This window comes from Lampris incognitus, chromosome 15 (genome assembly GCF_029633865.1).
Source record: "Lampris incognitus isolate fLamInc1 chromosome 15, fLamInc1.hap2, whole genome shotgun sequence".
Taxonomy (NCBI): domain Eukaryota; kingdom Metazoa; phylum Chordata; class Actinopteri; order Lampriformes; family Lampridae; genus Lampris; species Lampris incognitus.
This window is the reverse complement of record NC_079225.1, coordinates 26,594,834-26,609,592: the sequence shown is the minus strand read 5'-3', so window position 1 is coordinate 26,609,592 and position 14,759 is coordinate 26,594,834. Positions and strand designations below refer to the sequence as shown.

The window sequence follows — 14,759 nt, the reverse complement described above, 5'->3', positions numbered from 1 at the left end:
ATAGTCTCACCATGGATTCAACCGAGGTGGAATTCATCCTAAAAGATAAAATCCCCAGATGTCTGTAAATGCATAGTTAATAAGCATGTTGCAAGCAAAAAATACCATTCTCTAAGAGGGAGGAAAACCCTATATTTTTCAAAGAAGGTTGAATCAGTTCATCTGGATATAACGTTTATTGACAGATACGTTTCATCACTCATCTAAGTGACCTCTTCAGTCTAAACTGACTGCAGGTATCCCCACCCTTATGAACAATACAGTGGCATAATGACCGAAACCAACAACCAGTTTCATATGCAAACCAAGCAGATGCTGGCCAAGAGGATGGCACAACACAGAAGAGCTAACACATTAGGCCAGGACTCCGCAGTCCACACCCATCTACAGGCCAGTGGCAACTCTTTAAAGGATGAGGATGTGCACATCCTTGATAGGGAGGAACGCTGGTTTAAATGGGGAGTCCTCTGTGAATAGTACACATGGCCATTGAAACTGTAGTTAATGGTCACACCCATATTTGCATATGAAACTGGCCGTTGGTTTGGGTCGTTATGCCACTGTATTGTTTATAAAGGTGGGGATACCTGCAGTCAGCTTAGACTGAAGAGGTCACTTAGCTGAGTGATGAAACGTTTCTCAATAAATGTTGTATCCAGATGAACTGATTCAACCTTCTTCGATTTTCTTACCTGGATTATTGAGCATGCATCAAGACCTATAGTATTTTTCAGCAGGTAGCATTACTTACAGTTACATCACTAAACTCACCACTGCGGTTGCAGTCACTGAAGTGAATGAACTTTATGTTAGGTGAGTAAAGATGATATGCTTGGACCAGGAATGTTGGACTTGGCAAGTCAAGATTGTAGCTAATATCCAGCCAAAACAGCTAAATCTCGACATTTGCTAAATGTGCTAAATATTGCCATTTGAATCAGTAAAAAAAACAAACAAATAAACAAAAAGACATTGTGGTGGTGGGTCAAATCCATCAGAATGTATTGGATAGAATAATCACAGATTTGTGTCTTTCTAACATGTGAATAAAGGAAATCACAAAGTTATACATTAACGAACTAAGCAGAAACAAAAAGTAATGAGGTGACAACTCAAACAGTGTCAGATGAGGAAACTGAGATTCAACAGTAATTTAAAGGAGTATTGATTAATCCCTTTGCCACATGCTACATTGAGAAGATCAGGCTGTTCAGAAATTGCCTTCTCATTGGCTGTACTTTCTTTTTGGACAGTTGTGTCTCTATGAGATCGGACGGTGGAGAAGGGCAGGGTGGAGAAAGACGATGAAGGTCCTTGTCTGGGTTTGGACCCAGGATAAAGAGCCACAAAGACGTCCTAAAATGTACTAATTAATTAACTTGTTGGCCTGCGTGAGCCTTAAGTGGTGCTTAAAACATATTGTACTTTGGCTGAATGGCTAAAAAGTCCCCTGCTATCCATCAGCCAAGATGTCAGGAAAATTCACCAAAAACGAAATGTTTTGATGCACCGTGCCTTACATGCCCTGCTTTTGGGATTGCTGGAGGAATTCCGGAGTAAGAAAAATCCGAGTATGTGTAATTTGTTTTTCATTATTTATCGGCAGCAATGCATTATTGTTGAGAGCTTATGATGAGTAGGTACATTTTTCCTAAACTTTATTTAACTGTCTTCTCCGTTTGCTTGGTTCCCCTGTTTCTTTCATTTCCTTTCTTTTCAGATAACTTTATTCTGATTTCGCTGCCTTAGGGGGGCTTGGGGTGCCTAACCCAGTACAGAGTAGTAGGGTTTCTTTTTTTCTTGGGATTTTTCTGCCTTTTCCCCCCAATTGTACCTGGCCAAATACCCCACTCTTCTGAGCCATCCTGGTCGCTGCTTCGCCCCCTCTGCTGATCCGGGGAGGGCTGCAGACTACCACACGCCTCCTCCGATACATGTGGAGTCACCAGCCGCTTCTTTTCACCTGACAGTGAGGAGTTTCACCAGGTGGATGTAGCCCGTGGGAAGATTACACTATTCCCCCCAGTTCCCCCTCCCCCCAAACAGGCACACCGACTGACCAGAGGAGGCGCTAGTGCAGTGACCAGGACACATACCCACATCTGGCTTCCCACGTGCAGATACCCGCAGGCACAGCCGTTTGTGTCTGTAGGGACGCCTGAGCAAGCCGGAGGTAACACAGGCATTCGAACCAGCGACCCCCGTGTTGGTAGGTAAAAGAATAGACCACTATACTACCCAGACGCCCCAGAGTAGTAGAGTTTCTACCGGAGCAACATGAGACTGAATATTTTCCATAAAATACAAGGAGAAGGGGATACCATGTGCCGACTACTGAAGGCAATTGCACATTTGACTGATGGAACAATTATCTATTTTATATAGCACTGTGCTTGTTGTTGTATTGTATCTTGTAGTTTGTGTGATTGTACCCTCTGCAGGGGGTACGATCTCCTTGTAGTGCCTTGAGTGCATAGAGGGTACAACCCTTGGTCCATTGTGCATGGTCAAGGTTAAATAAACAATACAATGAATAAATAAAATAAATTTGCAGATTCTGCGTATTGCCCAGGAAACTTGTTATAGGGCCTCGAGTACTTTTTTTTTGGTGGGGGGGGGGGGCTGTCCCAGATAGGATCAGCCTGTTAACTTTTGGCATAACCCATACCTGGTTTTGTCCACAATCAACCGCAAGTGGGGTAAGCAATTTTTGACAAAGGATATTTCAAACTGGATGACGCCACATCTTTTATTGCTAATGTGCTAATAAATACTAAGCAGATGTCAAAATATTCTGTGCATGTTCAGGTAACTGGATATCCATCAGGACTGTCTTCTCAGGCCAAGATCCTGTGCATTATTCTATCTGATCAGCTGAAACTGTTTTCTGCACCTTACCGTCCTCTACAACCTTCATTATTTCTTTATAAGTGCCATAAAACAACCCTTGTGCCCAAAACATTTAAAACTATTTCCATTTCCCTGTCTCATTTTTAAGACCCTGTAAGTCTGGCAAAGCAAAACAGGCTGAACAATGAGGCGTGTTTCCGAGCAGTAACCAGTGAAATATAAAAAGGGAATATATTTTTATTTTTATGAGCAGGGAAGGGAGAGGCTGAAATACCATGCCTTAGATATCACACACACACACACACACACACACACACACACACACACACACACACACACACACACACACACACACACACACACACACACACACACAAAGTTGTGGTCAGTCAGCATTATAGTTATATGTAATAGTAGTCCAGCATTTCCCCAAGACAAAGTTAGAGTTAGAAACACTGAAGATCTGTCACGGCTTCTCCCCATGGACATGTAAACACGAACCACATTACAGCACCCACAGGTCCACATCTTTCTTATTTCATTAATTTAACTTGTAGTGCAGGGTGAAAATAATAAACTCAAACAACACCTTATCCCAAAGTCCCTGTGACCCCCTGGGGGGTCATATAGAAACCATTGGGTACTAGGCGTCCGGGTAGTGTGGCGGTCTATTCCGTTGCCTACCAACATGGTGGTCGTTGGTTCAAATCCCCGTGTTACCTCCGGTTTGGTCGGGCATCCCTACTGACACAATTGGCCGTGTCTGTGGGTGGGAAGCCGGATGTGGGTATGCGTCTTGGTCGCTGCACTAGCGCCTCCTCTGGTTGGTCGGGGCACCTGTTTGGGAGTGGGGGACTGGGGTGAATAGTGTGATCCTCCAACACGCTTTGTCCCCCTGGTGAAACTCCTTACTGTCAGGTGAAAGGAAGCGGCTGGCGACTCCACATGTATCAGAGCAGGCATGTGGTAGTCTGCCGCCCTCCCTGGATCGGCAGAGGGGGTGGAGCAATGACCGGGACAGCTCGGGAGTGTGGGGTAATTGGCCAGATACAACTGGGGAGAAAAAAGAGGAGGGGGGGGACAAAACAAAAGAAACCACTGGGTTAGTAGGTTACCAGATGTGATGCCATGTGTTTTGTGCTGTGTATCTGTAGTTATTGTAAAGAAGACTATTGAAGACATTCTTGGTTTGCAGTTGATATAACACTGACTGAAAGACAAGTAGGTTATAGTGAGCATGGTGTAAAGAACAGTCGTGTAGACAAGAAGAATTGTAGTTAGTTTCTCAGTCTTTTTTAGTAAATTGTGAATTGGTGTATCTTTCTATGTTACCAAAGAGATTTTGATATTCATTCATTCATCCATTCATTATCCAAACCGCTTATCCTGCTCTCAGGGTCTTGGGGATGCTGGAGCCTATCCCAGCAGTCATTGGGCAGCAAGTGGGGAGACGCCCTGGACAGGCCGCCAGGCCATCACAGGGCCGACACACACACACACACATATTCACACCTAGGGACAATTTAGTACGGCCGATTCACCTGACCTACATGTCTTTGGACTGATTTTGATGTGTTGGTGGAAAGTTAGCTTTTTGGAACTCAACACATTTCCACTCAAAATTCAAAATACAGGTCAGTTCTTATTATTATTATTTTTTTGGTAATATATATGTGTCTGGCAGGCATTCAAATCCAACCAGGTGCTGCCCCATGGCAGTCATGATTTGGGTCTTCAATGTGCAAGAAGCTACGTTCCAGATAATAGCTGCTGTTAAGATTAAAATCTTGTTCAGGAAAAGGTTTTTTGTGTGTGTGTGTCTTCACAGCTCAATTATGATAAAATCCTGCATGCATGCATTAACAAAATATTCCCAAAATTACCACGGGGTCCGAATTTGCTCAGACCGTGAAATCCAATGGAAAACAAGATAAGATGCATACACGGTGGCTTCACAGCTAACACCTCAGCTATTTTATTTGGATATCTCCATATCAGTGTAAGAGATGTCGCGTCTTATTGTAAACAGGATATTATGTCTACACGTGGTGACAAATCAATGAAATAGATGTATGCAGACTTTTTACAGGATATTATTCTGTATCCAGACACACTCCATAGTAGGAGACGAAATATTCCTGATGGTAAACGCACACAACATTAAGACACAATCGTTTGCACACAGCTCAGTGTGTTTATTTTGTTTTGTTTTGTTTTTGTGCTTTCCCCTTTTTTCTCTCCAATTGTACTTGGCCAATTACCCCACTCTTGCAAGCCGTCCCGGTCGCTGCTCCACCCCCTCTGCCGATCCGGGGAGGGCTGCAGACTACCACATGCCTCCTCCGATACATGTGGAGTCGCCTGACAGTGAAGAGTTTCACCAGGGGGACGTAGCACGTGGGAGGATCACGCTATTCCCCCCGAGTTCCCCTTACCCCCAAACAGGCGCCCCAACCGACCAGAGGAGGCGCTAGTGCAGCGACCAGGACACATACCCACATCCGGCTTCTCACCCGCAGACACAGCCAATTGTGTCTGTAGGGACTGCCAACCAAGCTGGAGGTAACACGGGGATTCGAACTGGCGATCCCCGTGTTGGTATACAACAGAATAGACCGCTACACTAACTGGGCCCCACACAGCTCAGTGTTAGAGACAAATTTCCATCCGAAAGTAATGTCATAATATGCTGTTTTTTTCCAGACGGAGCTCTAAAAGAGTATTAAGACTATTAAATTCAAACAACACCAGTGCCAGTGATTTATTAGTTGGGTTAGAATGTCTAAGAAATGCCTACAACTACAGTCCTGATGATGGGTGTTTTTTTTTTTTTTGTGTGTACTGACAACTGTGGTCATACTAACTCCACTGGTGTTAGACTGCTCTAAATTCCAGACATCCCATTGAGATGTAGCTGAATTGCCATGGCGACTGTGGTGCTGCTCTATCATCACTTCCATCGCTAAGCAGGAAGCTGTGGTTAACCTGAATTTCAGCTATTGATGTTGTGGTGTCTTTTTGGAAAAGTTCCTCTATGAGCTTGGTCTGCCAAACCTTCTTGTTTGCGACAACTTTGCTTCTTCTCTTAACTCTCAGCTTGCCCTCTTGCTGCCTTTTTCTTCTGCATCTGGCCATTGTGGTGAATACATAAAACGCCGTGCGTCACATGCATCATTTTTCCTGGGAACGGCCCTCCAGATAGTGACATGAACATTTACAAAAGCACTCATGATTTGAATACATGTGGATTAGCTTTTGTCTTATACACCAGTGATAGTATGGAAATGGATATTTGTTTGCATGTAAATCTTCAGGATTTGAACTTTAAGGTCATCTCGTACACTGTTATGAAGGAAGAAATGGTATTGTTTTATAGCTCCAGTTAAAAAGATGGTTAATCGGTGTGGCTTTGGCAATGTACAGGCAATAAATGGTAGAGTCAAGCTAGTCCAGTTTGTTGACCATCTACTATTAACAGAACTAGCAGTAGACCACTGTTATCCATGTCCTCAATCTCCACCATCCTCATACTGGTGTACATAAGGGATGGGCAGACGGGGAAAAGTCGTCATACAGCTTTGATGCAGAAGCCGGAGGATGTGCCTAAAAAAATCCAAGTAATATGGGAGTGTGAAATCTATATGTCTGACAACGTGCCACGGCATTCCCTTTCCTATGAATTTCTATCATCAGTCCTCGAGTTAGAAAATGCACAGAGAACAGAGGCAGAGATCGAGAGAGAGAGAGAGAGAGAGAGAGAGAGTATGGGGGGGTAGAAGAGGGAGGGAAGAGAGCTGAACATTATTTAGACTAAATGAGGTCGAGACCTTGAGATATACGCTGAATCTCAAACGCCGTTGCTCACATTTACAGCTGTGTGTGCGCGCGCGTGTGTGTGTGTGTGTGTGTGTGTGTGTGTGTGTGTGAAGTCAGTGGAATACCAACTAGGTCAGTGTAATATTTTCTCCTTTTAAAGCCTGATTTGTGCAATAAGGCATTTATTTAAATTAATGTTTTGGTTTATTGTTAATAATAATAACTTTATTTATAAAGCACGTTTCAAAACAAATTCACAAATGCTTTACAAGACAAAATAAACAATGGTAGACAAATAATGGTAACAACAGTTTAAAAGTTAAGCCACTTTGGGAAGGAAATATAAAATCAAGAGGGGCTGCCTATGAGGAAAAGTGAAATAAGTACAGTAAAACCATGTAGATTAATTAACATAATCAATAACCGATAAATAAATAGTAATAAAATATAAAAGAGATAATTCAATGGCTCACACACACACACACACACACACACGTAACACAGTTTTTCCATTTCTGTCTGTATACCATCATCTCCAAATCCATTTACCCTCGTACATCGAGCCCCTCTGCCTCTCCTTTCCTTTTCCTCTCTCCTTCTGTTGCTCTCTTGCATCTCTTCTCTTCTCCCTCTTTTTTTCTTTGTCCTTGAGGGGTGATGAGGTCACTAACACGGTGACCTTACATCTTAGCCCGCTTTCCTCTCCAATCAGCTGGCTCCCGTCTGTTGCCGTGGAAACAGACAGCCAATGACAATGCAAACAGACAGCTAATAGACAACAGCGATGTTCTGCCGGCTTAGCCCGTTTTAGGGGTATTCGTGTTATAATGGATTACCTCGTATTGATACTTACAAGTTCCAAACAAAATGTTTAGATAGTATTAGACAGGTGTCAGCTTGGAATACGCAAATGGAAAGAAGGGAATTATGGGGAGGAATGCATTTCAATGGAGTGCACTTATCAGTTTGTACCACAGCTTGAGCTCTTGGTTGTGAATAGTTGAACGTTATTACTTATAATTTCCAAAGCAGCGATGAGGTGCATATCTGCATATATTGATTATAAGCCTGGCACATCAAAGCTGTACTAGAGTAAGTGGTCTGTTGCTTTTATTGCTGAATGGCTATTGGGTGTGGAAATATCAGCTTTGACATCATCATACTACTATAGCAATAGAGACACTGACATTTCATTTTCAGTTATCGCCGTCTCTCATGTTTGCCCACTGTGCCATCATAAAAGCAAGATTGTAACAGGAGGTATTTTAATAGCCTCCATTTTCTGTGAAGTAAAACTGGTGAGCATTAATTGGAGTATGAAACCTGTCTCAATAATTTCTCAGAATGGAGCGTTCTCTTTATTTCAAAGATAATGCTCTTACAATTTACAAGTTTAGGTTAACCTGGTGATTGCCATTAAACATGGTGAGCACTGTGTATGTGTGTGTGTGTGTGTGTGTGTGTGTGTGTACAATTTACAAGTTTAGGTTAACCTGGTGATTGCCATTAAACATGGTGAGCACTGTGTGTGTGTGTGTGTGTGTGTGTGTGTGTGTGTGTGTGTGTGTGTGTGTGTGTGTGTGTGTGCGCCCTGTGATGGAATGGCGGCCTGTCCAGGGTGTCTCCCCACCTGCTGCCCAATGACTGCTGGGATAGGCTCCAGCATCCCATGCCCCCAATTGGGATAGGCGGCTTGGATAATGGATGGATGGATGGATGGATGGATGGATGGATAAGATATGATATGATAGAGCTCACTGTTTTGTTTTTGTCCTCTTCTGCTCTCTTTCGCTAGTTGGTGGGATTTATCTATGCCTGCTATGTGGTCAAGCTGATTTCAGAAGAAGAAGACAGCTGTGAGTATATTCACACACACACACACACACACACACACACACACACACACACACACACACACACACACACACACACACACACACACACACACACACGTGCATGCACACACGCACACATGTACAGGTATTAAACTTGCAGGAGCGCTTAATGTTGCAAATATTGTGTTTTGAGGGGACACAGGTACAGTATGGTTGATTTGGGTTTGGGTGAGATTGTTGGCTGCTGGTCACAAACATACTATGTTGGGCGGCACAGTGACACAGTGGTTAGCGCTGTCGCCTCACAGCAAGAAGGTCCTGGGTTTGAACCCCGGGGTTGTCCAACCTTGGGGGTCATCCCGGGTCATCCTCTGTGTGGAGTTTGCATGTTCTCCCTGTGTCTGCAATGGGTTTTCTCCATATGCTCCACTTTCCCCCACCATCAAAAAGACATGCTTGTTGGGGTTAGTACTCTTGTCTGTGCCCTTGACCGAGGCATGGCAAGACGAACTGGAGTTAGTCCCCGAATGCTGCACAGCGGCTGCCCACTGCTCCTAGCTACACAGCTAGGATGGGTTAAATGCAGAGTATAATTTCCCTATAGGGATCATTATAGTATATCAAAATCAAAAATCAACAAATATCTGAGGCGAAATGAGTGAGGTTAATAGAGTACACACAGGGATGATATTTACGCACAATAGTTTCTCTCTTTCTCCCTCCCTGTCTGTACGTATACACATTGTATTATCCTCTGGCTAACAGCGGCAAATTTGAGTGAATTCCTCTGAGAATTAGGTTTTTTTTTTTAATGAATCCCTTGACAACAGATTCCCTGAAAAGGGCTTCTTCTTCTATTCAAGAAGTGTACACAAATTAAAAATTCAGTTTCTCAAGTCGGGAGCCAACACATGCTAGTACTCTTGTGCATCTGTCACGTAGAGGGGCCATCAGGAGGATGAGTGGTGACCTATTTTGAGTCTTAGCCCACATCTTAAGAAGTCAGGGTCAAAGCAAGAAAAGGATGATGTTTAGAGAGGCAGGCAGACAGACAGGCAGACAGGCAGGCAGGCAGACAGGCAGACAGAGTCTTCATTACAAAGACAGAGCAAAAGGATGGAGATAACGAAGTGCCAGATGAACTCACAAACATGGCAGATAAAATACACTTTGTCTTACACTAGTTTCTCACACTCTCGGTTTCCAATCTCGCTCTCCAGGCGACAGTGATCGACAGAGAAAAGTGAGGCGAGATGAGGAGTAGAAAAAAAAGACATTGAAAGTGTGAGAATAGGAGAGCAAAGGCATGGAGTTAATGATGAATCCACTCCAAGTTCTCAGTCTCCCTGCTCTCTCATCAACCCACAATTTAACCATTCTTTCAGTCATTTTCCATCCATCCATCCATCCATCCATCCATCCATCCATCCATCCATCCATCCATCCATCCATCCATCCAATCTGCCAGCCAGCCAGCCAGCCAGCCATTTATGTTCATTCATTAATTGTGAAGTGTACAACTTGTGTCTGCTCCATGATCTATGTAGAACATCTGAATGTCCTTTGGGCATCCGGGTGTATTACCTCCGGCTTGGTCGGGCGTCCCTACAGAACCAATTGGCCGTGTCTGTGGGTGGGAAGCCAGATGTGAGTATGTGTCCTGGTCGCTGCACTAGCGCCCCCTCTGGTCAGTCGGAGCGCCCTGTTCAGAGGGGAGGGGGAACTGAGGAGAAATCCGTGATCCTCCCATGCGCTACGTCTCCGTGGTGAAACTCCTCACTGTCAGGTGAAAAGAAGCAGCTGGCAACTCCACGTGTATCGGAGGAGGCATGTGGTAGTCTGCAGCCCTCCCCGGATTGGCAGAGGGGGGTGGAGTAGGAACCGGGACGGGTCGGAAGAGTGGGGTAATTGGACTGGTACGATTGGGAATTAAAAGGGGGAACCCCCCCCTAAAAAGATGCAATTTGACATTCAAATTAAAGAACATTTGAAGTTAATTCCCAATCAAATCTGAGCAAAATGAGCCACATCCGTGTGCTCATTCCAACCTGTGTGTGTATGGGCATTAGTTAAAGAATGAGTCTGTTTACCTCAGGCAATTAGTTAAGTTATTCCATTAAACTGGATGCCGCCGTCCTGTGGGACAATCAATAAATGACTGTGTCTTATTCAACAGATAACCGGGCAAGCCGTAGGCGAATGCTTCAACCCATAAATATGGATAGGACGTAAACGTAGGTTGCACTAGTCAAGGCGCTGAGAGCAGACAAGGTCTCCTGCTTCACAGGCAGCGCAAACCCAGGCCCGCACATCAAATTTGGCCCCCAGGAACGATTCCCCAGAATATTCTAGAGCAGAAATAGTTCATCGCCCTGTTTCTACAGGCTCTTCCCATGAGTAATGGAATGTGCTAATAAGCCCGGATTCCTAGATTTAAATAAATAAATAAATAAATAAATAAACAAATTAAAAACTCCATACTTACAAGGTCACGGTATCGAATGCAGTGTATTATATAAATGGTGTGTGCAGAATGGGGTAGCAATAGAAAACATGGCCATGATTACTGTAAAACAAATTGATTTATTTTAAGCAAGGAACCCACAGCTGTTTCTCTAGTTTTGGGACCCATTGTCATCCTGCTAAGCCTTGGGTTCTCAAGGAAGCTGTGGAAAGCCCTGTGTGAGATAGTGCAGTCTAAGAGAATAATAATCAGAGAGCTGGGCATGGAAACATGCCTTGGGTAAAGAAGTTAAAACTCAGCAAGGACCAATGAACATTTAGAGATGCTGAGAAAGCTCTAATAATTACTCCTAGTGTGTGTGTGTGTGTGTGTGTGTGTGTGTGTGTGTGTGTGTGTGTGTGTGTGTGTGTGTGTGTCTCACAACCACTCAGTGTGTCAAAGTCTGTCCATGCTGGTACACAAACACACACACACACACACACACTTACACACAAAGTAACCAGCATTCACACGCTGACTACACACTTATTGTTTACCACAAGTACAATGACACAGACTCAGATATGCCCTCGGAAAGCGATACCAGTCTGTGTAATCAGACATTAATTAAGATGTTTTCTAGATTTAAAATTTGGTATTCACACAGCCTACAATAGGGAAATTCAGCATGCATTAGTGATCATTCAGTGCTGTTATATAACTACATGCATGAAATCTTCAAGATATAAAAATTAGGAGAGACTGTGTCTCGCTCACTATGAGCTCAAGGTTAGTCTCATAATGGCTTAAGAGATGAGAGTCTGCATCTTCTGGCTTTGAGAGCGAGTCATCTGTGTTCTCAAACGCTTGCTTGTTAGAACCATTCCACTTAGCAGCACAGATTAAAAGAAAATCCTGGGTGCCCGGGTAGTGTATCGGTCTATTCCGTCGTCTATCAACACAGGGATCGGCGGTTCGAATCCCCGTGTTACCTCCAGCTTAATCAGGTGTCCCTACAGACACAATTGGTCGTGTCTGCGGGTGGGAAGCTGGATGTTTGCAACTCTCTCATGTTTCCACTGCTGTCGTCCTGCAACAAGTCACTTCTAATGGCGTTGTAGTGTGAGACTGCTGCGGGTTAGAGATGGATTGATATCTGTATAGCCACATCATCTTTAAATCATGACTAAGGCTCTTTAGACTCCTCTCATAACATTTTTAGCTTATTAGTGCCAAAAATAGGGCTTAGGTTAAAAAATACTGGAGCTGGGCGTCCGGGTAGCATAGTGGTCTATTCCGTTGCCTACCAACACGGGGATTCAATTACCCCACTCTTCCGGTTTGGTCGGGCATCCCTACAGACACAATTGGCCATGTCTGCGGGTGGGAAGTCGGATGTGGGGTATGTGTCCTGGTCGCTGCACTAGCGCCTCCTCTGGTCAGTTGAGGCGCCTGTTCAGGGGGGAGGGAGAACTGGGGGGAATAGCGTGCTACGCCCCCCCCCCCCGGTGAAACTCCTCTCTGTCAGGTGAAAAGAAGCGGCTAGCAACTCCACAAGTATCAGAGGAGGCATGTGGTAGTCTGTAGCCCTCCCCGGATCAGCGGAGGGGGTGGAGCCGTGACCAGGGCGGCTTGGAAGAGTGAGGTAATTGGCTGGATACAATTGGGGAGACAAAGGGGGCACCCCCCCCAAAAAAAAGGGAAATCCTGCTTCTCGTACTTCTCCAGTCTTTACTACAGATCCACACGTACAAAGGATGCACACAACATTGGCGATGGCTGCACGTAATCTCTCTCCTTCAGTTTTTGACAGAGGGCTACATATTACATGCCAACGTAAATAGGCAGCAGACAGGGCTCTCCACTGAGCTGTCCAGTACAAGAAGGACAGGCTGCCTGGCCTCAATAACTCAATTTCCTCCCCTCGAGGTTGGATAAAATGTATCTCATCAAATTAATTTTTAATGTGTCATTTGGCAGCTAAACAGTTGTCAGGATGTGTCTTGTAACTTGCGTTTGTCAAACTTTGAGCTTATTGAAGTGTCGCTGCGGCGTTTCGGGCACTGTCAGACGACAGGTTTCATATTCCATTCTTTAAATATATCACCTAGTGCAAGATGCTGTATCGCAAAGGAAAATGTACACCAGCTGAAATGGAGTCCTGATAAGGAACAAATGGTCATACTGTGAGTTTATCAGCTCTGTGTGTCTGGTGGTAGATAATGCTGGACAGATGTGCTGTGCAGTGCATGTATAAAGTATCCCATATTGCAGGCCACGTCTCATAAATATTACAAAACAATCGGCAATTTCTTCTTTTTTTTTCAGTGAATAGGTAGAAGTGGTGCTGTAAATTCAAAATGAAAACAAATAAAATGACCAGCTTTCTTTTGGCAAGATAAGATTGTTTGACTTACAACCTAGTGGATTGTAATGGGCCAAAGTTATCACTTGAATCTTGCAGATTTCCCAGGAAATGTGGAGTTATAGCCACTTACATCTCTGCGGTGAGAGCCAAATTTTGCACTTTATTTGATGTTATGAAACCGCTCACTAAATCAATTACAAAGTGTGCCCGTGTTTTATGAGCTCGATTTGCCCTAAAGTAGGAGGAATAAAAACAACAATAAAAAAGCACTTCTTACTTGTTTGGGCTCTTTACTTCTGTCATGGCAGAACAAACAACTGACTGCTACTCCCAACCAGATCGGTGTTGAATAATTTAGGAGTTAAGTGTATTCTCTAGACTTCGATATCCATGCACAAGCCAAGTCTTACTACTTAAAGTAGCGTTATATATGCCTCACAGATTTCTCTTGCAGTTGAGATCAAATTTCCACAATATGCACAGGTCTGGTCAGCACTTTAGAGGGAGAACAGAAGGATCGGCCGTAGATTTATTGGTTGGCCCTTTGTAGGAGTTATAGATCGAATTCATTAAAACACCTGCAATGACAGGAGCCAGCTTGATAGCCCAAATGTCATACCTGCCGTCTCCCACCCAAACCAAGAGATGTGGTTTCGCATGGCATCGTTGCATTCGGTTCTGTGTTGGTAAATGCCTAACTGATGTCATTGTTGTCCAGTTGATTTTATAGGAGGCTTTGATTCCTATGGTTACCAGGGGCCTCAGAAGACCTCCCATCTTCAGCTTCAGCCTATGTACATGTGAGTATTTCTCTCTCCGTGTCGCTTATCAATCTTTCTGTCCTATCAATGCTTCCCTCGGCCGATATATATATATATATATATATATATATATATATATATATATATATATATATATATATATATATATATATATATATATATATACACACTATATATATACACACTATATATATACACTATATATATATACACTATATATATACACTATATATATATATACACTATATATATATATATATACACACTATATATATATATACACTATATATATATATATATATATATATATATATATATATATATATATATATATATATATATATATATATATATATGTATTGTAGCAAATTCGGGGGGACAACGCAACCACACAACTGCCGCGGCCGGGAAGCGGACCCATATCGCCCGCACCGCAGGAGACATCACTAACCGCTCGACTAAAGGGTCAGACCCGCCAGCCAGCGGCCAGCGTGTCTACTTGTCTGTGCATGTTACAATATATATATATCTATATAGATATAGATATAGATATAGATATATATATAGATATATAGATATATATATATATTGATATATAGATATATAGATATATAGATATATAGATATAGATATATAGATATATAGATATAGATATATAGATATAC

At 43.3% G+C, this 14,759-nt stretch overlaps 1 protein-coding gene across 1 annotated transcript in view; it reads left to right on the top strand.

Moving 5' to 3' along the window:
• The window catches only part of nkain2 (sodium/potassium transporting ATPase interacting 2), a 142,929-nt gene extending 128,813 nt beyond the window's left edge, over nucleotides 1–14,116 (top strand). The window contains 2 exon segments of the mRNA XM_056294882.1: nucleotides 8,462–8,522; nucleotides 14,031–14,116. Coding sequence (XP_056150857.1) covers nucleotides 8,462–8,522; nucleotides 14,031–14,116 — 147 coding nt within the window.
• Nucleotides 14,117–14,759: the final 643 nt, after the last annotated feature.